The 27,500-nt window shown below is 38.4% G+C and overlaps 2 protein-coding genes across 3 annotated transcripts in view; one reads left to right on the top strand and one right to left on the bottom strand.

Annotated features, from left to right (window-relative positions):
* Window positions 1-9,961, bottom strand: part of LOC140931381 (solute carrier family 38 member 6-like) — an 11,408-nt gene extending 1,447 nt beyond the window's left edge. The window contains exons 1-8 of the mRNA XM_073381187.1: window positions 9,830-9,961; window positions 6,526-6,874; window positions 5,304-5,378; window positions 4,305-4,447; window positions 3,040-3,334; window positions 1,904-2,047; window positions 874-1,047; window positions 1-26 (exon numbers count right to left, since the gene is read on the bottom strand). The exon at window positions 1-26 is cut by the window's left edge and continues 1,447 nt beyond it. Of these exons, the coding sequence (XP_073237288.1) occupies window positions 1-26; window positions 874-1,047; window positions 1,904-2,047; window positions 3,040-3,334; window positions 4,305-4,447; window positions 5,304-5,378; window positions 6,526-6,874; window positions 9,830-9,885 (1,262 nt within the window). The 5' untranslated portion in view covers window positions 9,886-9,961. The remainder of the gene's footprint in view (window positions 27-873; window positions 1,048-1,903; window positions 2,048-3,039; window positions 3,335-4,304; window positions 4,448-5,303; window positions 5,379-6,525; window positions 6,875-9,829) is intronic.
* Window positions 9,962-10,058: 97 nt separating this feature from the next.
* On the top strand, window positions 10,059-23,805 carry LOC140931382 (citrate synthase, mitochondrial-like). 2 transcript variants are annotated; one of them, XM_073381188.1, is made up of 11 exons: window positions 10,059-10,200; window positions 10,396-10,461; window positions 10,603-10,710; window positions 12,743-12,808; window positions 14,765-14,806; window positions 15,842-15,931; window positions 17,159-17,347; window positions 18,062-18,388; window positions 19,614-19,712; window positions 20,965-21,177; window positions 23,222-23,805. In XM_073381188.1, the coding sequence occupies exons 1-11, from the start codon at window positions 10,150-10,152 to the stop codon at window positions 23,384-23,386; spliced, it is 1,416 nt and encodes a 471-aa protein (XP_073237289.1). In that variant the 5' UTR covers window positions 10,059-10,149; the 3' UTR covers window positions 23,387-23,805. The 2 variants fall into 2 exon arrangements, with proteins under 2 accessions (XP_073237289.1, XP_073237290.1); XM_073381189.1 differs by having other exon boundaries at window positions 10,060-10,200; window positions 10,399-10,461.
* Window positions 23,806-27,500: the final 3,695 nt, after the last annotated feature.

Here is a 27,500-nt window from a genome sequence, read left to right as displayed (position 1 = left end):
CCAACAAATCCCCACACCATAGCAACCTGCGATAAATAAATGAACACAAGCTTATAGCATTTGTATTACATCGAGTGTCAGTCAAAAGGCAGCACAAAGGGAACGCGGGATAGGGGAAGGGGGGATGGGGGGATAGGGGGGATGGGGGGATAGGGGGGATGGGGGGGATGGGGGGATGGGGGGATGGGGGGGATGGGGGGGGTGGAAGGCATAAAAAGAGGGAGGGGTGGGGTTCAAGGGAATTACAAAACGCAAAAGCAGGAGCTCAAACCCGGAGCGAGTAACTTCCATGTACACGTGTTCTTGTCCAAGCGTTTTCATCGAAACATGGTTAAGTTTAACCCAGGATTAAGCGAAATTTAAGCAAGGTTTTCTTGTCTAAGAACATGTAGCTCGAGTTTACAAAATACAGTTGTGCCTTTACTTCGAAAAAGAGAAATGATAACACAAATTATTCTCTAGGCAATGTATAGGAAGGTAAATACAAAAAGTGGAACAAAATTTTAATCCTGGATAAGTGCTAAACGGACTTTCAGGAACCGGGCCCAGTACAGTTTTAGAACGTACTTGACTCGAATTTCAAATAACCTGTTTAAGTGCCACAAACCAGCCAGCAAAACGTACAGACATCAAAGTGGTATTTTTTACCTTTTCATTTTTCTTTTTCACACCTTATACTTCGACTGCGCTCATAGGCTTTTATGGGAAAAAAGCTCTAAGCCGGTCCGTGAAAACGCCGCGAAATAAGGCCTGGTATGGGAGTTGCTCGTTCTTGGTTAGGGGCTTCTGGCTAAAGGGAATTATATTGTTTTATGGTATAAGCGCTTTAGAAGATCTCATAACTATTGATAACGAAGGAACGAATCAACTGACCTGTGGGATGTAATACGCCAGGATATATCCAAGAAACACTAAAAGTCCAGTCTCCACCAGCCACGTGACCCTTGAGGGGCCTGTACCTGTTGCGTTACTGAAGTATTCTAGCGAGCGTGACGTCGTGGAAGGCTGAGATTGAAGAAGGGTCTTGGTCTCTATTCGCCAAATCAACTGTTTGAAAAGAATAAAATCATTAACTGCCTTCTATAAAATTATTGTCTAATAAAAAACTGAACTGACATTAAAATAAAATTATCATCCACTGCGGCACGCCCTCGCCCTTGCCAGTAGTTTGTTTTCTTGCATTTTCTCCACCCCTTGTGTTTCGCCAATTCGTGTCTCTTTCTCTCGTTTTAAATCAGCTGATTTAAATTACATTTTCTCGTTATTTATTGTTTATTTTTGCTGCGTTTAGCGTCCGCTGTATGTCTTCCCTCGTTAGCATGTGCTATACTAGCTCAAAACACCTCAATGTAATTGTAATTCTGGGGCTAAGGCAGAGGGACAGTTTTAGTCAGGCAAAAAATTATAAAATGTGAAGGTTTTGTAGCGTGATAAAGTCCTAAGAGCGTCTGCGTGGGAGGCCATGACAAGCCCCGAAAAAGAGAGATCCCATAACAAAAGAAGTAACGGCCGAGTTTTATTCTGTGCCGTGTGGTTCCCTGTAGTTAAAGTTTTTCTATCTGCTCAGTTCCTAGGCGCTCTCCTCCTTTTAAAAGCGAGCGAGCGCGTCATTCGCGCTAGAGACTGAGAAACGGTTGCGTCTACCGATGAAGGGCGAAGCCTAGCCTTTTCAAGACTCCGAGATAGTCGAGTCCGCTGAATTGAGAAAGCGCAAACACGAAATTAAAACGGGAGGACACTTTTCCCGCCCCGCCAACTTTTCGCGTGCCCTTTTCTTTCGTGTCTTCCCCACTATCTCAGAGCCTGGAACAGGCTAGGCGAAGCCTGAATTGTGAGCACAAAGTAAAAAAAGCAACGCCTTGGTATCGGGCTTCTCATATTCAGCAGTATTAATTTTCCATACCCTGTTAATGACGGCTCTGCACGGAAAGATGAGCAGTGGAAAACTAAGCAGAAGCGTACATGCGAGAGCCACTCGACCAATGTTAACAAGTACGTCATCATGGCGGTAGTTCTTTGTAATGTCCTGGTCGATGAATTGTCTGAACTGAAAAAGAACACCACTGTTAATGCTGGCCAAAAACAGGGAATAGTTTTGAAATCGGGGTTTTCTAAGGCTTGCGTCAATATCTTAACTTCAAATAGTCTTTGCTGTTTAATATCCAGCCCTCAACAACCAGTTTGATACAATGCTCCAACTGCTTCAAGTCTTCCACAGGACATTTACAAGGCTGCGGTAAAGCACAGAAAAATTTTCGGAATGTGCACATATGTATATGCCATACCAGCCTTCCTTTCACTGATTACTTTACTGAAGGTATGTCATATGGGACCTTTTCCCGCACAAGAGTGTCTTCTACATTTTTTGTATTTCAGGTAAGAAGAACAGTCACCAAGGATTTTTTTGGTTCTTTTTTTGTTTCTCTATTTAAAAAGGCCATTCATTGGACCTAGAAATAGTTAGAAAACCTATCAAATGGGTTAAAGACCCTAAAAAAGCATGTGACCTTATCTTAATGAGATTCCACCGCCTTATATTCCTTTTTAAATGCGCTTTTAATCTAAATTAGTTTACTTAATCTTTTGTTTTTATATTTCTAAGTCATACTGTAATAGAATGGATGTAAAGCGCTTAGAACGCATGCGGATAAGCGCTATATAAGTGTTATTATTATTATTATTATTATTATATTCATGAGATGAGGACAAAAGGCAAGGAGAGCAGACGTCAATTGCGTTAATGTATTCTTCCACAAAGTAATGAATAATTAATTATTCATTATAATTATTATTCTGCCACATTTTATGCATGAGATAAAGACAATAGTCATCAGGGCTAATGTATTCCCTCTCAAATCAACATCTACCCCTCCCCTAAGCCAACATTTTGCCCTGAATGAGAAGTAAGTGTTAATGTTAGCTTAGGGGAGGGGTAGGTGGGCATTTTCCCTGAAACCTTAAACCTTGATCTTAACAAGACGCCCTCTCAGTAAAGAAGTATTAAAGCAGTCCAGGCTTCCATACTACTTTTGATCTCACCTGGAAAAATCCAAAGAAACTGACAAGAACATTCAGAATATAGTTGATTGCCATTGCTGTATAGAGAACAATCCTCTTGTTTGCTCTTGTTTGGTATTGCAGCTCACCATGCATAGGAAGGATGTTAAAATGACATGAAAAAGTCAGTCCGGAGATAGCAATTGCAGTAAGGAAACCACCAAAGTCTGTAGGCCACCACTGCACAGGGTTCTTAGGATTATCCACAGGGCCACCAATGTCATTTTTTATTGATTTAAAAATGACAACACAGGCGAGGAACACCACACACAAAACACTGCAAGATAAAACTGCTAATTATCATTCACTCTTGGGGGATGCTTGAGTTAACTAAGGAAAGGGCTCTGCTCTGCAGTCGTTCCTATCATCTGTCTCTCACGCTTCTCACGTCTTGTTCCGTGCTCCCCATTAACCCTTACGAAAGCCTATGGAGGAGGAAGTTTCATGTAGTAGAATAGGTGGGTGATCTGATTGTGTGTTGGCAGAAAAACTATCACATGAAAAAGCAACAAACAACCAGAACCTATAAAAGATGTTATGATCATCAAGAGATGAACTTAGGACAGAAACATCATGGGTCCCTAACAGGAATTAAACCAGTTGAATGACCTGCCACATCCCAGGCAGGCACTCAACGTCCCTGTTAGCAGAGTTGACTTTCTGTTTATTATTGGTGAGAGAATACTTTCTTCTGCCCATGATAAAAAGAAGGTAGAGTAGCTCTGCTAGCAGGGTAGCACTTGATCCATTGAGCTACAAAAAATTCATCAAGAGTATGGCCATTTACTAGATTCATATGTTGCATGCATCCAGCATACATGATGAATTATTATATGGGTGGAGTTTATTGTTTATTGTTCTCCCTTGCTCTCAGAGGTTTTTCTCAGGGTACTCCGGTTTTCCCATCTCCTCAAAAGCCAACATTACCAAATTCCATATTTGACAAGGAAAGGTACACTGAGAACCACTACGTGGATAATGTATTTACTTATTCATTTAATAAACTTTCTCTTATTAAACCACACACCTTTCTTTCAGAAAACCCTTCACTTAGAATACATTAGACCATGTAAAGTTATTGTGGAGATACGTGGTTTGATGTTGTTGTTGTTGCCTCTCGGTCCAAGATGGACATTAAGTGTCAGTCTCTGCATTCATGTCTGTCTTAGAGAGTTAACTGTACCCTGTATATGATTTCCTATTGCCACTGTACTGGTATCACAAAAAAATTACATCATTATCAATACCTGAGAACAGATGTGAATCTGAGTGCATTCAAACTCTTCAGTAATGTAATTGGGAAGATAATTAGCATTGGTATAGTCAGAATTACAATCTTCTTTGACCAGAAAGAATGATGACCAACAAGCAACACAATAATTGGCTCAATCTAAAAATATGAATTATGGCAGAACCATGTCAAAAGCAAAGTATTACAAGAACGACCCAATAATAAGCATACACCCTTTATAAAGTACACGCATGTGTCAGTACATGCATGTCCTGCACTATCTCTACCAGAAAAAACGGCTTTGATAGGGTTGTTTATCTTTTGTCTCATGATACATGTAGTTACTTTGTTATTGATTTAAAATTTTTAACTTCTTTCTACTGGTAGAAATTGATCCGAGGCATTAGAGAGGCCACTGCCTGATGAAGACCAGCAATAAGAATAATAATAAAGAGAAACAATACACAAGCATTGGTGGGTCTATGGGAGTGGTCAGTGAGGATCAAGGCCCCTCCCTATTCATAGCCCAGACTGAAACAGAGAATAGGACTTGGAAAAAAATCTTTTAATTAATTTGCTTAGGTACTGGTTGAGCAGACCCCTACTCAGACTTGAACATCTGAATTTGCCACTGCCTTTTGAGGACAATAATATTTGTTATTATGAAGATCTGACAAAGACCCGTCTTTGACAAGATTCTAAAACAAAACTGACGTCTTCTAAAATTTTAACAATTATGAAAAAGTACGGTATCTTTTTAATAATACTGATTGATATAGTTATTATATTAAGAGAAGAAAAAAAATATATAAAAATTGGCTTTAAAAATGGATTGATTTGTTGTTTCCTAAAAAAATAAGTAGATCTAATTTTCCTTTTGTATTTCCTTTATGTTTGGTAAAATCATGTATAAATGGAAATACCAAAATAAAGTGGTTATTGTTACATTTTTAGTGACAACAAAATCTTTTCCAGTCCCTGTACAAGGCACAATTTGAAGGTTGCCCCTTCTTACCTGGTCTGTTATCAGAATCCAGTAGGCAACTGAACACAGGAACAATGTTACGATGAAGACAACTTGTGTAAGAATCTGATGAAAGGAAAAAGCTCTAAAACAAATGCACTACCCCACTACCAGTAAATACATTGAATTTAACCAAACACAAAACAAAACAATGCATGAAATCACCTGGCTCATCTTCCTGGCCTTAAAGTTAAATCCCTTTGGTGCAGTAGAAGATGGCAAGTGCAAATAATAGCTTTTCTGATCTTCTGCCTCAAAAATCCTGCCTTAGACCTTAATCATACAGAGGCCCTGCCAGGAGTGGGGGGGGGGGGGGGGGACCCATGTCTCTTGTCTGGATTTTAAAACGTCTCGTGTTGGTGTTTATAAATTCTTCACGTCCCTGTTGGAAATTGAATGAAAATTCTTTGTCTTTGTCACAATCTTAGAAAAGGGCGATAACAATGTGTGGTAAAGAAACTATTACAGTTCTGCAATTTCTCAGTTAACATTTTGAGCATCGAACACCTATACATTGCCATTCACAATTAACACAATTTCACAGGAAGGTCCACTGAAGCTTACTGACAAGAGATGTTCTTTGAAGCGCAAGGAAAATTGATTAAAATTACTTCTTCTTAGCATTCAGACTGGTGATAAATCAGCCAAACCACCGTTCTTTGTCGCTTATTCTCGGCTTCGCTGTCACTGTCGCAATTTGGCCTAGGGAGGTTGTCTGTTGTCACGATTTCATTTTACACTCTCTTGCTACTTTTTGGGTCATGTCGCTTGTCGCAATTTATCCTGGCACGGCCTCCATACAGTCATACAAGGGGACAATAATGACACATCTAAACCAAATGTAATGTCAGTAAAATACAAAATTAATGTAATAGAATGTGGTTGTTTCACCCTGTGTGCATGTAATTTACTTTACAAACATTACACAGCTTAAGTAACAAGAACATCGATGGCCCAGAAGTCATGAATAGCAACCGGAAATTTGATGTCTTGCTTGATGGAAAGGTTCTGTTTCACACAATGAAACTGAATGCCTTTGTTTTAACTCCCACTGCACAAATTGAACGGGTCAGTGCACAAAAAGAGCAAAAATATCAACTTCTGGTTGCCATTTTTGATGTCTGGTACATCAACTTCTGGTTGCAATTTTTGATGTCTGGTACATCAACGTTGTCATTGCTTAAGGTCCCCTATAATTCTCTGTCATACACACCTTGCCCTTATTTCCGAATGCTACGTTAGCCACATCCTCTACATTCTTGATTTTCCCTTGACAATATCTCTTGCTGTTAATGATTAAAAATGCTCCATGTGTGGAGGCCATTAATACACAAAGTAAAATCACAGATGTCAAGATAAATCCTCCTTGTTGAAATGCAAATGGTAACGACAGGATTCCTCCTCCAACCATAGTTGATACCAGAGTAAATATTGACGAGAAAACAGTTCCGGTTCTCTCATGATCATCACTACGATGAATAACATGGATAACAAGTGGGGTGGACTCTGTCACAACAGTATTTTCCGCCGTGTTTTCTTCTTCCACTTGTGAACTGAGCTCACTAGAGGTATAAGACAGCTGAGATAAGCAAACTTACAAATAACATCTAAAGCTCAGATTCAAGTCTTATTTAAAAAAGTGTTAGTAGAGAGCACTATATGTAATCCTGTTCCTCCTTAACATAACTCTGTTTGAACTCTTGCTTATAAAAACCAATCCGAAAAGGCAGCCAATTTTTTCTGCTTTTTGAAAGTGTTAGTTTAAGGGAGCTTTGACTGGACTTGAAAGCTGCAGGTGCCCCATTATTATTAAAGACCTTTACATTTGAGGACGAGGAGAACTATGAGTACGAGATTTGACCCAAAGTTTTGTTGCATTCTCAAAATGTCGACTTCCCGGAAAGCTTCATTTTACCATATTTCACTAGAAAAGTTAGCACAGTTATCTTTAGTGAAGGAGGTTAAGTGCTTTTCTGATTGCAAAATGATAAAATTACTAACATTTGATATCTTGTTTTTTCCAGCACAACATTCTCACTAAAACTTGCAGTAGTAGAATGACCATGGCTACCACCTTATCCCGCCAAAAAACGATGCTGGTTCTCGTGCGAGCACTACGTAGTATTGAGAAAATTTTGTACTTGTAGTCGTACTCGTCTTAAGAATCTGAATCACCCTTTACCTTCCTGTTAAACTTTGATTGTTTCTCAGTGTATACTTTTTTTCACGGGAGGAAGAGTCTATTAAACAGGAGGTGTTTATTCCCGGCATAGTCAGTTGAACATTTGGTAATCAAGCTCAATTGAACTCCAAGCATGTGATTGACTATGACTGCGTTCAGTAATCAAACACAATCAAACTTACCTAAACCTTTTGCCAATCAAACACATTTATCAAATGTCTGGAAATCAACCACTTTAACAATCAAACATAATCAAATGTTTGAAAATTGAAGTTTCAACAATCATACATAAAACCAGTTTCATCTGGTTTCAAACATAAACTGACCTGCGTCAACAAATAAACTACTCAGCTGTATGTATAAGTATGTTGCGGTTAACAAATGCATGTAAGTTATGTGTTAGCTTCAATTACAAACATGAATATACAGGCAAGATGATGGAGTGAACGGAAAACGTGAAACCCGGCATGAAACTAACAACTGGAAGCAATAGTTAAAGGCTTTCTTGAGTACTGTTTTGCTGTCAGTGTCAATAAAAAGTTTATTGTTTAGAAGTAAAGGAGAGATAGGGGTTTAGCTCTCACAGTAAGTGTTGGCCGTTGACTCTTAAAGTTGAAGTGTGAGTCTTATGCCCGCTATCACCATTAAGTAATGCCAGAGTATATTTATTGATTTTGAATTAATTTGACAATAAAGATTTTAATTAAACTCCCCAAAAAGCTCTAGTTCGATAATGTTTAATTACTGAACCAATCGAACAACAATGAACTGACTGGGTTTGATTGAGTTTGATTGATTTTTGGTTTGGTTTTGTTCAGTTGACTACTCCAGGGTTTATTAGAGTGGGGCATCTAATGGAGCGAGCTAGTGAGAGGGTGCTTATTAGATCATTAATTTTATGTTATCTAAGCATAATTTAGGAACAGACAAAGGGGTGACTCCCCTGAGACCTTCACTGGAAAAACAAAAACATACAAGATAAACAGGTCAAGGATCATGTATCTTTTGGGGGACTGTCAATTGATGTATCGGCTGACATATGAGTCGACTGCCGATCGATGTATCGGCTGCTGTGTCCGATACTCGGTTGACTCTCAACCGAGATGTCCGTCAAGAGACGGTAGACGGTCAACCAAGTATCCACCAACATCTCGGTTGAGAGTCGTTTTCTTGTCGGTCGAGTGTCGGCCGACAGATAGCATCAGCAGCATGTTGGCAATGTATCGGTGCATCCTTGGTCAAGTACTGGTGAGGTATTGGTGGTGTATCGGTTGACAATCGGCATTGCCTACAGTCGGTCGATATGTTGACCGTGTGATGTTTAACTCTCGGTCAAGGATAAGCCAACAAAATCGACTGACATTCGGCCATGATATCATGGGTAGTGTGTTGCCAGTGTATCGGTGAACTGTTGGATGACTATCAGTAAGGTATTCGTCGTGTATCAGTCGACAATCGCTATCGCTATATATAAATCGGCGATCCATCGGCAAAGTACCAGCCAACTATGGACTGATAGACTGTAGCGGTCAAGTACTAGCCACGTCTCGACCGATATGCAGCCGATACTAGACTGCCACTCGACTGATGCATCGACCGACATTTCAACCAACATTTCTACCAAGGTATCGGCCATTACATTGGCCAAGTGTCGGTGATATGCTGACGATTCCTCAGCAAAGTATCGACCAATAGACTGTAGCGACCGAATATCATATTGAATATAATATTGACCAATTATTGGTCAACTGTCAACCAACATCTTGGCCGAGAGTCGAGCAAGTATTGGCCAACATAGAGGCCGATATATCGATTGACAGTCAACACAGATGTTGGCCGATACATCAATCAAAAGTCCCCCAAAAGATCTCAGGTCAATCGGTCAGCACTGTCAAGTTATGAACAATAGAGCTATTATGGGCTAGTTGTATACTTTGATTCTGGACAAAACCCTCTAAACTTCTTCTAAAAACGCGTCACATATTTGACTAAAATAACATTTCATACATTCTCACAGGTTTGAAAGAAAATAACCTAGAAGAAATGCAGATTACAAGGTTACATCTACAGGCCTAGGCTAGGATGAAGAAAACATTGCGCAACTTAATTTCGTAGTAAGCTAGAGTCCAATGAGACAGGCTTAAAGTTATGGGTCCCTAAAGTTATTCTGCTTCGGTCATATGCAAGATATACTTTAACGGATATACCGTCTGAAATTAAAATCATGCAATCAATAAATCTCATATCTACAAAAATATATCAATCTGTGTTAGCTGGACATTGATCAAAGTTTCACTCCACATTTCACGAAATCCATACCTAAAAATGTACTTACGTAATTATATTAAAAGACGAATCATCTGAAGATTGTTTCTGCACTTTCTCGGCCATTCTTAGTTCCAGAAACTAAGACAAAAGGCGTCTCGAAATACAGTGTAATTTTCGTGGAGTGTTGCTGTTTATCTCTCTCACGCTTGACTCACGCTTGCAGTCTGTCACGTGCTCTTAACCGGAAGTTCCTTGGAGGCTTCCCTGTTGTGTTCAGTCTCTCTCGTCTTGTTGTGACGTAATGATATGGTAGCTTGGCTGAGCGAAGGTTGAAGGAACTTAAACGAACTGCTGTAGTTGTTAGTTTATATTATAGGATTCAACAAAATGAATGTCTTAAGGACTTGTAAACAGCTTTCAAGACTTGGACAAAACACTGTGGGTTTATTTACATTGATTATGTTTATAATTAGTTGAGTGCCATTGCTCAGATCTGCTCGCAAAAGATTTGTGCATGTGCTTGCTTCAATGTGTGGTGTGTTTGAGGTCTTCTGTCCGTGGTATATGTTATATAGGCTTACCGGTGTTGTCATTATGTAGAGATAATATTTTGATTGCATCTTTTTTTCACAGCAGATAATTCAGCAAGGAATAATAAGAACCTTAATACGGCTTCAGTCAACACAAACAGAGACTCAGGTTCGTCACATACTATTGTAGCTTTGCGCATGGTGAAATTCGTAGTACTAGGTTATATTCATTCGACTACTGTTATCAATATTATTCAGCCTATATACTGGCAAGGGATTTATCATTACTATTTTTTCTCTTGTTTTGCAGAACTTGAGGGAGACCCTCTATCGAGTTGTACCGGAAAAACAAAAAGAAGTGGCAGATTTTAGGAAGGAATATGGAGACAGATCTCTGGGGGAGTATACCGTTGACCAGGTACATTTCACACTTCATGTCATTATTGTGACAATTGCATCATCGTTCGCTTTACGATTCTATCACCACTATCTGCTCCGAAAGGTGTAAAACAGTGAAATAATAATTTTTTTATCAATTATTGGAAGCATTGTAAAAATCACTTCACTTTTAAGTGGACCACATCATGTAACAAGTGGCAACAGAAAAAGTACGCTGACAACAATGGAACGTTCTAACGATTATTAACTATTTTAACCCAGCTTGGTTATGCTCTGTTATCTCTTACAAACGCATTGTGATGTGGTTGTTATTCATTAGGTAAATCCTGTTGAAAATATGACTTGTTTCTCCTACCATTAACCAAGAACTGAAAAAAAAAAACGAGTAGTATTTCTAGATGATATGAGACATCTTGTTTTCTGATGAAAATCCCTTAGCTTGGACTGTGGTGAAGTGAAACTTGATCTTTGTTATGGGTTCTGCAGAAGCATGAAAACTTGAATTCAGGTGTCACTTATAAGCCAGTTTATCATAAGTCAAACTTGGCTCCTACTTCCCTAAATCGTAATGCATCTTCTCTGTTTAATAAACTCAACCTTAGAACCTAGTTATTTTTTTAGCAAGAGTTTTTGCAGTTCAAAAACTAGACTATTGTGTACCTAGTATCAAGTCAGCAATAAATGAAACAAAAAATTACACAGGACCACAAATCCTGTTAAAAAAATACATTTCAAAGTTAATGAATTTAGTTCAACAAGACATTAGCAAAAGAAGGATATTACCATCCTCCCATCATGCATTGTGGTCAAACTATATTATCAAATGGCTGAATCCCAGCGTGACTCATTTCAAAATGTCGCCGTGGAGGCAACACAAGGGCACAAGAGAGAAATGATTCCTTAGAAATCCAGTATAGTTGGAAAACTATATTGATTGTACAAGTTACATGTACATTGTAGCAACAGTTGCCCTCCTCAGCTCTAATTGTTTGCCATTTAAATTTTTTGTTGAGATTGTTTGACCATATGTAAATAAAAGCTTACTGATAAACCTTGGCTACGGGGTCCGCAGTGAAATAAATGTTCAATAATACTTCTTAGAATCTGGCTACATGTTTTTTAGTAAAGTATGCATTGAATGTAGAAAGTATCAAAGAAGCTGGCTACATTAAATGATTAACATGACCAGTGGATATCTTACTCAGGGTTGCCACTGCCAGGGAAAAGTCAGGGAAAAACAAAAATTTTTCAAGGTCAGGGAAAAGTCAGGGAAAATCCTTGCTATTGTCAAAGTCAGTGAAAAGTCAGGGAATTCTGTTTTCCAGTTTATAGTTCATAAGTTTTCTTCGACACTTTGAAATGCATTTTCTTTCAGAAAAGATGAAAAGTATGCTGTAAAGCAAGCACAGCAATCAATTTGACACTTTACGCCTGACATACACCTGTATGTAGTAGTTGTGGTCAGTGGTTTTCATTCTGAATGCTTTCTTCCAAATTTCTTCTTCCTCTTACGCGAAAAGCAGAAAGAGGTTGAAAATGAAGAGAAAAATATTGACAGCCTGCAAAATAAGCGAAAGCAAATGTAAACATTGATTGTTTTTCATTAATAAAAGGTCTGTGAAAAGTCGGGGAAAAGTCAAGGAATTTTTAACGTTCTGATGAGTGGCAACCCTGTTACTGAGATGGCCTACACGTATATAACGACATGTACCCCTCTTTCGCATCTTCAAACACTGTTGACCTCCAACTCTACTGTCGTGAAACAGTAACTACAGTCACAGTAATCTGCTGTCTGACTATAAGAAAAAGTAAAAGGATGCTATTTAATTGTAAACTTGTTGAAAATATTACCAAATGCACTCCTGCAACGGAAACTGCAATGCAATGAAATAATAATTAATAAAAAACCAAAAAGTGATTAATTTTTAGAGTTTATTCCATTTATTCTTATTCTGAAATAAATGGGTGCTTAGAATACCTAAAGATTTTGGCTTCTGAAAATGAAAGAGTCATAAAACTCCTTTTGTATTAACATCTGGCTTGTTTTCAAGGTTTATGGAGGAATGAGAGGTATTACAGGCTTGATCACAGAGACATCACACTTAGATCCAAATGAGGTTAGTTCTCAATTAAAGAAACAAACTTACATCTGTACTTTAAAAGAACCTAAGAGGAATCTAAATTAATTTATGTGATGTACTGTTGATGTATAACAACATTGCAAGGTCTGAAGGGCATGTACATGGCAATGATGCCATTTGCTGCCCCCCACCCACCAAAAAAATCTGAATGGGCATCCCATAAAATGTGATGGAAAAAGGGGATAACATCCACGATTTATACGTACGTGTAGATGCAAGTCAAACAGTGTTCTCCTTATCAGGCGGTAACCGGTAAAATTTACCACTTAAAACAACACTTCTTACCGCCTGCAACCACTTGAAGTGTTACTAAAATTAAATAAGTTGCCATAAAGATATTAATCATATGTATAAAGGGTTTAGTTTTATCATTAATTTTGTCTCATGATCGTCACTTCGCTATTGATCGCAACATTTCGACCGCACACTGCAGGTCTTCATCGGGCGAAAGTGTCAATTTACTGGGTTAAACTATCTGTACCACCGTGGTTGTTAATGATTGGTGCGTCAAGAAGGGGAATTCTGTTGACACATTAATCATAAAAGATTCAGAAGGACGCCTTACTACAAATCTTAACAGAAAACGTACACAAACTGATCAGTAACTGTCTTATGACTCACACCATCCTCAATCGGTTAAACGCGGTGTTGTCAAGTGTTTGTACGATTGATTGAAACCTCTGAGGAAAAGAAGCATTTAACTTCTGTCCTTGTCTCCAACTGATACCCCTATTCCTTTATAACTAACATCACAAAATCCAAGAACCGACGGGCCTCTGACAAAGAACCTGCAACCGAAATTAAATCCACAGCAGTTCTGCCATACGTCAAAGGTGCTTCTGAACCACTTCATCGTTGCCTACAACAGCATGGTGTACGATCTGTTTTCAAATCCAATACGATACTAAGATTGCACTTAGTGCGACCTAAGCATCCTGTGGATCCACGAAAACAAGATGGAGTAGTGTATATGATTCCTTGTGAATGCAGCAAAGTATACGTTGGTGCAACAGGAAGGTGCATGCATGAACGGATTAAAGAGCACGACAGGGATATATGGCTTTCACGAACTCAAACTTCAGCCATTTCTGAACACGCAAATAAGACCGGGCATTATCCACTCTAGGACAAAGTTAAGTGTATTGACCGAGACCCTCACTGGTACTCTCGCAGAGTTGATGAGGCTATCCACAGAAGACTTCACCCTAACAATATCAACAGGGACAGTGGGATTGAGATTCCTGAATCATGGATGCCTACACTCAGACAACATGTCAACCGACCTGTACCACAGCGCACCGCGGAGGGATCAGTTTCTTCCTCTCACAATCCCAACAATGCTTTGGATCGAAACCCACCAAGCTTGAGGTTTGTGATGCACCAATCACTAACAACGATGGTGGTAGAAATAGCTCAACTCAGTAAATCGACTCTATCGCGTGATGAAGACCTGCAGTGTGTGGTTGAAACGTCGCGATCAATATCAAAGTGACAATTGTGAGACAAACAATAAAACTAAGCCCTTTATTAAATAACTTGTTTCAAAGAATATGCAAGTTATGACCCAAGCCGATCCTAACAAGAAAAGAAAGTAAATACGGAAAAACAAAAAGTATACACAGCTATTCTCTCAGATTACTGACTAGTTTCTTTCTTTACTGGTCAAGAATGGCCCCTTACCTTCTAAGCTAAAATTATGGGAGAACACTGGTCAAAACTAAAAAATTTCAGCATAAGTAGATGATTTCCTTTGATAATATTGCAATTTTTTGGTTGGCACACATATATCATTAAGTTAGGATGGCTCTTTTTGTGTTGGCAATCCAGCATCTTTGAGGGTGAAAATTATTTGATAACATTGACTTACAGTTGACTAAATTTGTTTAGGGCGGTCTTAGTTGGAAACTTAATTTTCCCTTTTTGTGTGTCTAGGGTATTGAATTCCGAGGTTATACAATTCCCCAGTGCCAAGAAGTAAGTAAAATATTAAACAATAATATTATGGGATAAGGTTTGGCTTGATTTGTCAGTAGGGAGCAGATAAATAAATTAAACAATGCATATTTCATGCACCTCCATGTTTCTTTGCCTGATACAGAATATTCTTAGTTCAGATAACTACCATTTGATTTGGAAACATCCAGTCATTGTACATTTCAATGAGAATTGCTTGTGTCTGTGCAAGCTGGTCATGACAATATTATGTGCCCCAATAGCATAATATGAAATAGGTTATACAAATTCACCTTGATATGTTTGTATTGTGCTAAAAGGAACTAAACATGACCAAAAAAAACTGAAGAATTGTCTTGCTTAAAAAAGAATGGAAGGTAAATGCTAAAGGTGCCCTTGGCAGGTAAAAGTCTGGGTTCAACTTGAAGTGGAATGCATTGTGGGATGCAATGTGGCAGCTTCATGGCTGTATCTATTATTATTGTTTTTAAATGGCCAAACAAAAACAGAAGCAAAGCCCCCCCTGATATTTTTTCTCTTCAGATGAAATTCACAATCGTGATGATCAAAAAATTAGTACAACAACTGCCAAGTGCTGCTTTGGCCAAAAAAAAAACTAGGAACCAAATAATTGGAAAAAATAACAATACATCCAAACAGACAGCCTAAAAGCACATGGAGCAAGTGGAGGGCATGCCATACATGTAAGTGTAAAGGCGAAATGTGTAAGCGAGAAATCAAGGGATAAGAGACCCATGCCTGCATCTCTGTCATGTGTTGATGTTGTAGGAGATTTTCTTGGTAATTGCAATGTCCTCATCTTGTTGTGAGAGGACAAAATGTGAAGGCCTTGCTTTACGGGGTAATGAGCCATGACCAATTATTGTTGTAAAAGTGTCCTCAACCAATGGTTATGTTGCTTAATTTTAGGTAAAAAAAACATTTAAATTGTAGCATCATTGAAATTTTAGGGAGAAAGGTATGGCTTATCCTTCTGGATTTACAATATAATTATTGTAACTAGTACTGACTGTATTGGATGTTTCGTGTATGTAGCTTTTACCAAAGGCTGAAGGTGGCGAAGAGCCGTTGCCTGAAGGGATTTTCTGGTTACTGATGACTGGTGAAATTCCAACCAAAGCTCAGGTTAGTTGATTTACTTAACTTTACCTTTCCTTGCCACGGCATGGGAAAGCTTTGGTCAAGTTGTCAAAGATAAGTAGATTTTCCTGCCGGCCAAGATACTTTTCATATTCACTGGCCTGATGTCATCCTCGGAGACCCAGGGGCAGATAGTGGGGGCGAGGGAAAGTCTAAACGAGCGGAAAAATATGTCACGAAGAAAAGTAAAGAATGGCGAGAAGAGCCCCTGGGGACAATGTCTTACCAGACCAGTTCCAAACGGTTGCCGCCGTTCTGCACAGCCCTGACAAACAGTGAAATTCTCTTCATGACTGAACTGGTCTGGCCAGGTGGTTTTTATCTATAGCAAGTTTCCTGGTGAACTAGACAAGAAAGTAAAAGCTGCTTGCCCATAGGAAAAGTTGTGATACCATTTAAAATGTGCACTTAATGGATACCTCATTTTCAGGGAATGCTACACTGTATCTACATGTAAAACTGGGCTTGCTGGAGATTTGCTGCATTACACTTCATGTAGCAAGAGAGAAAACAGAACAACAGAACAGAACTAATATGTCAAACGCATGTCAAAAGTTCATTGTGAAATTAGCCCATCAGAAATTTTCATTGAACAGCATAAATTAGCATACTTTATGTAATTCCAACAGTTGTGTCTCATCAAAACTTTAAAACTTCACAGAATCCCTACCTCTCTAATGCTCAGTAATGTGGAAATTGAAGGGGCTGTGTCACGGCACCCACTTCATTTTGTAAAAATTTTGCCAATTACTCACCCTCGGTCGCTATGGAACTTAATGTAAGCAAAGAAATTACATGTAAATGACAAAATCAGAGATCCGAGACAAACAAATACGTCTCCCAAGCATTATTTTTAAAGTTGCAAGCGGCAGGGATCAACTTTGAAAAACTGTTGGGCTGAACACTCAGTTTTCAAAAACCCTTATTTCAATCCAATTCAATCTTCTTCACTTTTGCCCTTCCGTGGAATCTGTTGTTTCTGCTGTGTTATTTTAACCTTCCTTTAATGTTTTAAGCGGTTATTTTTATGTTTCTCTTAATTTAACGGGCATTTTGTAATTACCTAATTTGTCTGAATTTCACAGCTCCTTTAAGCTTTCTCCATTTGGTTCTAAAGTAAATGATGACCATTGTTACCATATACAACAGGAAAAGAAAATTGAAACAAGGGCATAAAATTGACTCGCAACTTTTATTCCTTTTTTTTCACAGGTTGACAATTTGTCGAGAGAGTGGGCAGCCCATGCTGACTTGCCACAACATGTTGTACAAATGTTAAACAACTTTCCAGAAACCATGCACCCAATGAGTCAGTTCAGTGCTGCCATCACAGCCATGAACACAGAGAGCCAATTTGCCAAGGCTTATGCACAGGGAGTGCATAAAGCTAAACACTGGGAGGTAAAATCAGCAATGACTTGCTGTTTAAAGGAATGACTTGCTGACGTTGTCATTAATTTTAAAAATTTCTAATATGTGAGGTTTAATAATATTCAGAGTGCAGGAGAAATATTTATCAACTGAACAATCAGTACAGTTTTGTATGCAACTGATGAAAGCCTGGAACAATTTAGGCTTGACAGGATTTGAACCCTGACTTCTGTAGTACCGTTGCAATGAGCAATTTTAATTGTCAGGTTCACCTATTAATGATACACATTTGTCAGAAAAAATCTTACTTGTCGTTTGTTGACACCTTGACACATGGTGTGACATTAAGGATAGTAGGCGGTTATGATCCCACTAGTCTGGAAAGGCCATTGACACTTGGATATAGGACAAAAATGTCAACGTTTGGGGATTGTTTTTACATTGAATTCTCCTGCTCCCATGGTTGATTAGAACTGAAATATAACCCATGTTCTACATTGTATAGACCCATTCCAAAAACAGCAGCTTCGTTAAATATTTTTTGGTTTATGTTAAAATCAGCTTTACTGTATCTTCCCTCTCAGGATCAAAATTCAAAACAGTATAATTCTTTGTCTTAAATGAGGTTAGTGAAGCTAATTTCAACATAAAGAAAAGAGTATAAAACTACCCGCCATTTGTGGAGTGGTTGTATTCCCTTGTCCATGGTTGTTGTTAACTATGACCATCTTTTCTGTTTTCCAGTATACATTTGAGGATGCCATGGAGCTGACAGCCAAAATAACAACCGTTGCAGCCTACATCTATAGGAATGTCTTCAAGGATGGAAAAGTTGCTCCCATAGACCCCAATAAAGACTGGGCAGATAACTTGGCCACTATGCTGGGTTTTGAAGACCCCATGTTTCATGAAATGATGCGACTTTACCTTGTTCTTCATGCTGATCATGAGGGAGGTAACGTCAGTGCACATACCACTCATCTTGTTGGTAGTGCTTTATCAGATCCATATTTGTGTCTTGCTGCTGGAATGAATGGCCTGGCTGGACCACTGCATGGTCTTGCTAATCAGGTAACTACATCATTTTGTAAAACATGCCCTGAGAAAACAGACGATATTATTATTTCGTGATGCCACCACAATGGTTAGGGTCGAGTGAAAATATTTCTACACTTTGGTTTGATTTCCACTGATGCGTTTTTGGCTACACATGTTAACACATGCAAATTTTAATCATGTAAAAATGATAGAGGCAAGATAAAAAGTGCTGAGTTTAAACAGGAAGTTGAGCAAGGTTCAACTTTTACGCCTACAAGCAACCTTTCATGCATTGCCTCCATTTTATTTGCAAACGTAAATTTTACGCACTTACGGAATCTGATGTAAAAATTACACGTCACTGGAAATCGACCCTTAGTCACTTAGTTATAAAACTACACTACCACCCTGTGTTATTCACTCCAATAATTGAGTTGCAAGATTTGTGCTAAAGTCAAAGTTAGACTCGCCTTTGTTGTTGACTTTTTAGATACATTTTCAAAGGGCTAACTCAGTGTTAAAAGCCATTATGAAGTTTTAACAAATTTGCATGCGTTCAGTTAGCATCTATGGCCTACTGCTAACAAAAGAACACACAAACAGACAAACAAACAAACTTTCTCTAACAGCACATCCTTTTTCCACTCTTAAGTCACTTTCTTTTGCTCACAAGCGCACTAGCACTAACCACCGAAAGCAACTGACGAAGGAAACCATCGTAGATTTCCGAAACCAGTTTAACAGTTCTTATAAAGTCTCTAAGGCTACCATTGATTGTTAGAGCCTAAATCCCTTCACTTTAATAACGTTAAAGGAATTATACATAATTAGGGTCTAGTGATAATATTTCTACACTAGTGCAAAAAGGGAATCTGTTTTGCACAGAATATAATTTATGACATTGCACCCTTAAGTTTGCTGCAGAGTCTTTCAGAATTATCTCATTTTTTGCAGTCACTTGCATCTACTTGCTTCATGGAAACACGAGTTTCCATTTTGTTTTCTCTAGGAGTCACAACTGATTAAATGCAAACCATGAATAGACTTCCAAGGTTTTATGTTGTGAAGACCGGTCACTTGAACTACCAAGAAAATTATGCATTAAAACTTTCACTTCCAGTAGCTAGTCTGGATGTTATATGTGTACATTTTAAAAAAATACAAGGGCTTACCTATCATTCTTCTTGCTGCAAACTGTACTGGTACACACATGTATGAAGCCCTCTAAACCTGATACAAAATTTTTATCGTAATGCAGGAAGTTTTAATCTGGATCACAAACATGCTGAAAGAAGTTGGAGAAGACCCAACTGATGAGAGAGTTCGGGAGTTTGTGGAGACAACATTAAAGAGTGGGGTAAGTTTTTAATGTAACAATAAAAGTCCAATAATTTTTTATCACAACATTTGAAACTCCTGATGAATCAAACTTCTACTTTTCAAAGCTGACTCAGTTAGACATACCATAAAATTCCAGAAATAAGCCCCTCCATGTATAAGCCCCTCCAAATATAAGCCCCCCAAACCAGTGACGCAAAAAATCTTCCGTTAAATTGCCCCTCCAAATATAAGCCCCTTGGGGGCTGGTACATGGAAAATTACTCTCAAATACAAAGTAAAACAAAGCAAAAACGGTAAATTTACTTCCAACTATAAAGTTAGCCCAATCGATTTTGAAACGCAAATTTCCCTCCATAGATAAGCCCCTCCAAAAGTAAGCCCCCCAAAAAGGGCCTTTGAAAAATATAAGCCCCGGGGCTTATTTTCAGAATTTTATGGTATGTGAAGCCTATTTACATCATTTTTCATAACATTACAATTATTATTATTATTTTTCATTCAAAATATTTTGCCATTTGTGATTTGCTCCATCATAGCCAACCGGTACTTACCATATTTGGAAGATGTAGGTAATATTCACACTAATTAATAGGTTGTTCCTTGAATGTAAGATAGCAACTTCAATTTCAGGTATTGGCATGGTAGCCTAGATGTTATGCAAGAGTAATCTGAAAAAAGTAAATTAATGTTGGATGTCCGAGGGTAAATTAGCTGAACTTATTGGTTAAAAACTGAACTGATGAAATGCAGGAATATGCAAAAATCTTGATAGATGGATGCCATATACATTTTGAGGAGTATCCATATGAAAAAGAAATCTCTCTAAATCCTAAAACTCTGCCGAGCAACTGACAAATGTTTTGAAGAAATTCGGGGAGGAGGTAAGGTTGTTAAGAACATGAAATATTTTGAATGAATAATAAAAGAATTGTGAGTTTGAAGGCTTTTCATCCACCTCAGCCTATAACAACCCCCTTCACATCATAGTCAGCCTCATTCAATAACAGACCATTTTACAGTTGTGGGTTGAGTACCCTAGCCTTCGAGTGAGTGTGAGGCTGAGGTTGAGCTTGTTTAGATACAAACCTCCCTTGTTTTCTAATGGAAATTATGCTTAAAAATCTAGTAAGCATAAGAAAATGATTTACTTAAGAAGGCAGGAAGGGTTTTTATCAAATCAAGGTCAACTCTAGCCTTGTTTCAATCTGTAACTGTAAAATGGGCTATTGTTTAAAGGTTACTACATAAATTTTTGGTTACTTTAACAGCAAGTTGTACCAGGTTTTGGACATGCTGTTTTGAGGCAGACAGATCCAAGATACACAGCTCAGCGGGTTTTTGCTCTGAAGCATCTACCTGATGACCCCTTGTTCAAACTTTGTGGCCAGCTTCTAAAAATTGTCCCCGATGTTTTATTGGAGCAAGGAAAAGCCAAGAACCCATGGCCAAATGTTGACGCACACAGTGGCGTGTTATTGCAGGTAAATACCGCATTTGTACATTGACCTTTCAACACTAGAATATTATATCTAAACATAACATTTCAGGCATATCCTGGTGTTGTTGCACACAAGGGCATGCTGATGCAGGTTAATAACAGGAAAATATCCGAAAATAACAAGTTGATCACCTGCAAAAACACTAACCAGCTCATATCGAGGGAACACTTAAAGAAAACTAATAATTTTATGTTTACTAAAGGAAAAGATGTGAAATGTGCATGTAAGTGCTTAGTTATACAGTTAATGAAACGTTATAGCGTGCGTACAAACAAAAACCTCTGAAAATAGTTTTTATAATTTTTTTTCTATTACACGTTGCTGGCAACCTGTTTACAATGAGTTGTACTGTACAGAATTATCTTGCTGCTGTACAAGAATAAAACTGCATTTCTTTCAATAACAACCAGTTGCCTAGGGAAGCCAAGAAGCGTCCTTCATTTTACTTGCACTCCGTGGTCTACGTCTCCAACACTTTCCTAAGGGGAAAAGAAGTGTCAGAGATGTACACCAGGGAGCGGAAGTAACATTTTTAATAATAATGATAATAATAATAATAATAATTATTATTATTATTATTATTATTATTATTATTATTATTATTATAATTATATTATAATATTATAATAATTATTATTATAATAATTATTATTATTATTAAATTTTAATGATAACAAAAGAATCTTTATTACAAAACCTCAATTAAAATCCTATTTACAATCAACCTGCTGTTACAAAAAATCTAATTAATTCATCAAAAACACTATCTACAATTCCATCCGTTACAAAAGAAACCCCTCGTCCTTCATTAGAGAACAAAAACAATCCTGTATATTATAAGTGAAGATAGAAAAAACTATTCATTTACAAATTCTAAAAATAGAAGTAACTTAACCTTACATAAAAGAAGAGGAAATAGATATAATTAATAATAAAAGTTTAAAATTCTATAAAATTAAGAATTCCATTATGCAGAGATATTAAGATCCTGCAATCGAATTATACTAATGACGGCTAAACCAGTGTCCATAAAAAGCCCTAAGTATAAAAGCATGTAGACAAGTATTTCAGATATCCGCACTAGCGACATTTATTTTACAGTCTAATGATTGCTCTAGCTTGCTACGAAACGGCGTTTGCGAACCTCTGACGCATGCATGTACCGATCTTAAGAGTTCAAACGAGGTCTGTGTCCTGAGCCAAGTGATTACAACATGATAAGGCTCGGTGTCTTTCTGAGCTATCTTGTCTGCGAGATGCTTTAAGAACCGCTGACACTCGTTTCCCATTCCGCCATTGGTTCCAAACACTAAAGGCGTAAACGAACCCATTTCTACATCTAACACCCACTGCTGGTACTTGCGCTTCTTCTCTTCTTCTTGCTCTTTGAACACTTCCGATGTTGGCTTGCTCTGGTAACACTTGGAGTTGACGTGCGTAACTCTAACATCAAAAAATGCCGTAACTCCTCTTGCCCAGAAACCTCCCGCTTTCAGTGTCCAACCTAGCCTCAGAACTTGTAACAGCGCTCCTCAAATGAAATCGCTCGTTGTCCAGGGGTTGAAGGCGTGGTTCGATTTCGACATTATTGCAGATCTTGTCGATTATTATTATTATTAATAATATTATTATTAGTTAAACAGTTGAAAGAAACTTTTGAATTTTAGAGGCTGACAGTTTTTTTTTATTGAAATGAAATGTTTTTAATTCGAATAAATATTTCTTAGTTAAATTAACTCTTTCTAAGCTAAATTAAGTGCTTTTTAAATCGACAGGAATTGTAAATAGCATTTTGAATGAATAGTTTTTTCTTTTTTTGAAGCGAATTTATTGTAAATAGGATTTTAATAGTTAGCATTGTTGTCAATAAAATTTTTTCATTTTATAAAAAAATTATTATTATTATTATTATTATTATTATTATTTGAGGCAGTTGATCATGATTTGGGTCAAAGAAGAGCGTTAGCATTGTGGGCAGGTGTCATTGAAGTATCTTTTTAATTTATTTGTTTGTTTGGTGTTTCAGTTCTATGGCTTAAAGGAGATGAATTATTACACAGTACTGTTTGGTGTTTCACGGGCGCTTGGTGTTTTAGCTTCATTGGTGTGGTCACGTGCGCTGGGCTTCCCAATCGAACGCCCAAAGAGTATGACAACAGAATTAATGAAAGCAGCAGTTGGGGCTAAATAACTGACAAATACTTCAGCAAAATAATAAGGGTAGAACTTTTTTTACTTACGAGAACTAGCGAACTTCTTGAAACAAGATCTGTGTGGTTTTTGAATGCACTTTTTGTCAGTCATGTCTGGTCAACTTAATCATCTATTTGTAACTATCTTTTTGCCCATAATAAGGACTATTTATCAACTAGAAATTTTGAAAACGAATTGCACCTTGCTTAAGTATTTTTAGCTATTTAGTCAATAGAAAGACTGCGAGAAAATGGCTACTTTTTCAATAAATATTGGTGTGTTATTACTACTGAGGGCCGACAAGGCCTGTCGATGGAATATGCAGTTTGTACTCAATGTGCAATACTTGTTTTAATGTTGATTAAACCTCTGTTTATGTGCTTAGCGCTTTGTCCATAAAATATGTTTATCATTTAACCTCTGGTTTATTGAACTTTGTTGTCTGATGTCGATGATACACGGCGATTGGTATGAATATAAATGTAGCCTCAACTAGAACAAGTATTTAATAAATAGAGGATGCTGTATTACATGACCGCAAAAAAAAGATCGATATTCGCAATTTCTCTTCGAATCTCGTATTCAATTTCAGTTAACGACAGCAGTTAGGGTGGGGGGTGGGGGGTGGGGGCACGCTACTCATAGTGTGGTATGGTATTCTGGTACTACCCCAGTGAGGCGATTAAACTTGCCAGTAACGCCCAGTAGGTATACTCTATATGCTGCGGTCCTTAAATAAATAGTTACTTGGCCTGCGAATACTTGCATCGTTGGTTCTCTCCACCCAAAAAATCACTTTGAATGGCTGATACCTGTTCGGTAAGCTCCATCCTTATCATATTGCGTCATAATTCCGATCTCTCGATGTAAATTCCGTAAAACTGTTTTTTCCACTGCTTTCTTCCACCCGTCACGTACATGCTATTCTGATACTCTTTCCGGTTCTCACTCAGACTAAAGCGTAGGAAGGAAAGTAGCCAGGGGGGTCACTCAACAAAGTTTTTTTACGGCTCCGCTCCTCTCCGAGGTGTAACCCCTTACCCTTTTATATACCATTTTTGACTTCGTGTGTCTTCCATTGACAAATAATACGCCTTTATATACCAAGTTTAGAACTTTACATCCATTTAAACTGCTGTAAATGCGCTGTCTTTGAAATTTATGAATGAATTACAAACCAGAACGTTTTCTCAATCAATCAATCAAATCAATCAATTTTATTTAAGCTCGATACCGTGAGGAGTGGTTGCCCAATCTCCCGAGCCAGGGGCTCATGTATTAAACGCTCGAGCATTCCGGATCGAATTGGAATTTAGAAATGTTGGTTTTTGCGGAGAGGGGAAAACCGGAGTACCCGGAGAAAAACCTCTCGGAGCAGAGAAGAGAACCAACAACAAACTCAACCCACATATGACGTCGAGTCCGGGAATCGAACCCGGGCCACATTGGTGGAAGGCGAGTGCTCTCACCACTGCGCCATCCCTGCTCCCCTTCCGGGCTTTTTTACAGGCCGAAATGACATATTTCTCTGCCCTTTCAAGTACGAAATCCCTAGTTTCATTTACCTGAATCCTCAAAAAGGTACCACTTTAAGGCTAAGCCTCCCTGTATAGGCCATTATAGGGAGTGCCCCTCCCCCGGAATGTACCTGGGGCGCAGGCTTTTTTTTTCAGGTCTGACCCTCATTTTAACATTAAAACCCTAACCCTAACCCTAACCTAACCCACTTTAACATTTTTATAATCCTATGATAAGAACAGTGTTTTCTTTGCAATGAGAGAAAAATGGCAAGTTTTCTGACAATTTGATCAGCACGGATTGAACCATAACAAGTCGAACAGACTGGGTGGCAAGCGTTTTCAATCGAGCTACTGAGTATTGACGTTGCGCACGGTTCAATTTGACCTTTAACCATGCCCCCTCCCGGGCATAACCCCGGGGATTTACGTGAGCTCCTGATTGACCTCATTATGTCTTCGGAGCTTTTTATGAGTACATCTTTTTGAAAGCATTATTGATAATACATGTCATAATGTAGTTATGATTAATAAGTTTGAAAACGAAAAAGGAAGAAAAAGCTCCGACAAATTCCTGCGTTTTCCCTTCAAAATACGTAGTCGTGAAGTCCGCAGCCATTTGTACAAACCGCGCGAGAAATGACACGTACTTGCACGTACTTCTCAAAATCAAAGAAAAGATATTTTCATTGATTTGCCTCACCCATTTTATATCCCCGCGAAAGAACTGCTTCAAACAATTTCTCACTCCCGGGACCAAAGGGCTGAACTTGTCCCGGGGTTTGCCCGGGGGTAGGGGGAATGGTAACAGCCAAATTGAACCATGCATATCATCACACTTCAAATTATTTGCTGGTGACACCCTCCTGTATGCAGTAATACACAGCCAAGCTGATGCACTAAGTTTACAGAGTGCCAGAGTCTGGCAAATGAATTTCCATACCCATATGTGCTATGTGTTGCGTATTCATCGATCGAAAAACCCGATTGCCATCAATATACCATGCTAAACCAGATTCTAGAAGTGGTGGACCACCAGGAATACCTAGGGATTACCGTCACTGAACGGCTCTTAATTGGAAAACGCACATTTTAAACGTGAAGAGCAAAGCCAATAAGACACTAGGATTCATCAAAAGAAATCTTCACTCTTGTCCTGGTTAGACCCACATTAGAATATGCTTGTGCATCATGGGACCCCTACAGAAAATACCAAATAGAGTGCTTGAGCATAGGACTTACTCAAGAGAGGAGAGGGCTGTGTCTCCCAAGCATTAAACTATTTATACTGGCCAACATTACAGCACAAGGAGGCAAATAGCGCAAAGCAAGACTATGCATGCTCTACAAAACACTTAACAACGAAGCAGAAACTACTGTTCCTACCTATGTCCAGCACAAGCAACTCCAACGTGCCCGCTAGCCTGTGAGCAGGCTCTAGGAAGTTAATGGGCGCAAGAAAAAACGCGCGCGCGAGAAGGAGACGCCTGTTCAGTTTCTTGCGCCCATTTAAGCGCCTGCTACGCAGGCTACGTACCCGCCACTCCCATCCACTCCAAGCAACATGTGAGGCGTACAAGTTCAGTTTTTGGCCGAGAACGATTATCTGATGTTCACGACATTACATCTGTTTCATCGGTAGAAACCTCGATTCACGGACTAAAATGTTAGGTGATCACCCGTCACAGTGAATATATCATTCACGAATCATGACTGTATTTCATGAATTTTACCGATTCACGCTCTGTCACACGGGTCAATTCAAGGATAACGCGAATCCCCCTCCAGACCCTGTCAGTCCTGATCGGCGAAAGCCTGGATTTTAGATTTTACTTTTTTACACAGCAGTTTAAGGCCTCACTAGAACAGTTTTATATTTTTCCTGTCAGAAGTGTTTGCATGTGGACATTAGACTGTACATTCGAACTCAATGAGCTCTTGGCTCCGCTCTGAGAGTGAGTAAACTGACTACTGTTATTTTTCATAATGTTTATTTATTTATCTGTATTTATTTTTTTAATTTGTCACTTGCGAAAAGATCTTCAAACTTCAACTTTATTTAATAAAAATACTGATTATAATAGACTGGCCCGCAAAATAGCAATTGCTAATCTAGACGGACCAGTTAAAAGGAATATAAAGTGAAAGTAAAGAAAAGGAAGGAAACTATTTGAAGTTACCATAAGTTAACTAACAAGTTAACTAACTACAGTCGAACCTCTCGGTACGGGCACCTCTCTATTACGGATAGTTTCCTATGTACCGACAAAATTCTCATACATTTCCTCTAAAAAAACCCTCTATAATACGGACCCTCTATCTAGCTCTAATACGGACAACATCTTGGCCGTTTGGAGCAAATTCATACAAACTTAACCTCTTAATATTACGGACACTCCGGGACAAGGTGTCGATAATTTGCGGTATATGTACCATTTCCTGTCGGCAGTTACACAAACATTGACACTTTATCTGTCAGCGATACCAATACCAGAACATGTCTTAGGCGAAGTATTTCGTTTTGTTCCAAAATTCGTATGTACAGCATGTAACTGAGAAGTACAATAAGATTAATCAATTTAGATTCAGAAATTA

This window comes from Porites lutea, chromosome 3 (assembly GCF_958299795.1).
Source record: "Porites lutea chromosome 3, jaPorLute2.1, whole genome shotgun sequence".
Lineage (NCBI taxonomy): Eukaryota > Metazoa > Cnidaria > Anthozoa > Scleractinia > Poritidae > Porites > Porites lutea.
Note: the sequence above shows the minus strand (reverse complement) of the source record. Positions and strands in the feature narration are given on the sequence as shown.

Excerpts from the sequence above, each read along its gene's own strand:
- LOC140931382 (XM_073381188.1), top strand. The coding sequence starts at position 10,150 with ATGAATGTCTTAAGGACTTGTAAACAGCTTTCAAGACTTGGACAAAAC. Across the intron at positions 10,201-10,395 it reads CAAGACTTGGACAAAACACT|CAGATAATTCAGCAAGGAAT; the intron begins GTGGGTTTATTT and ends TTTTTTTCACAG. Across the intron at positions 10,462-10,602 it reads CAACACAAACAGAGACTCAG|AACTTGAGGGAGACCCTCTA; the intron begins GTTCGTCACATA and ends CTTGTTTTGCAG.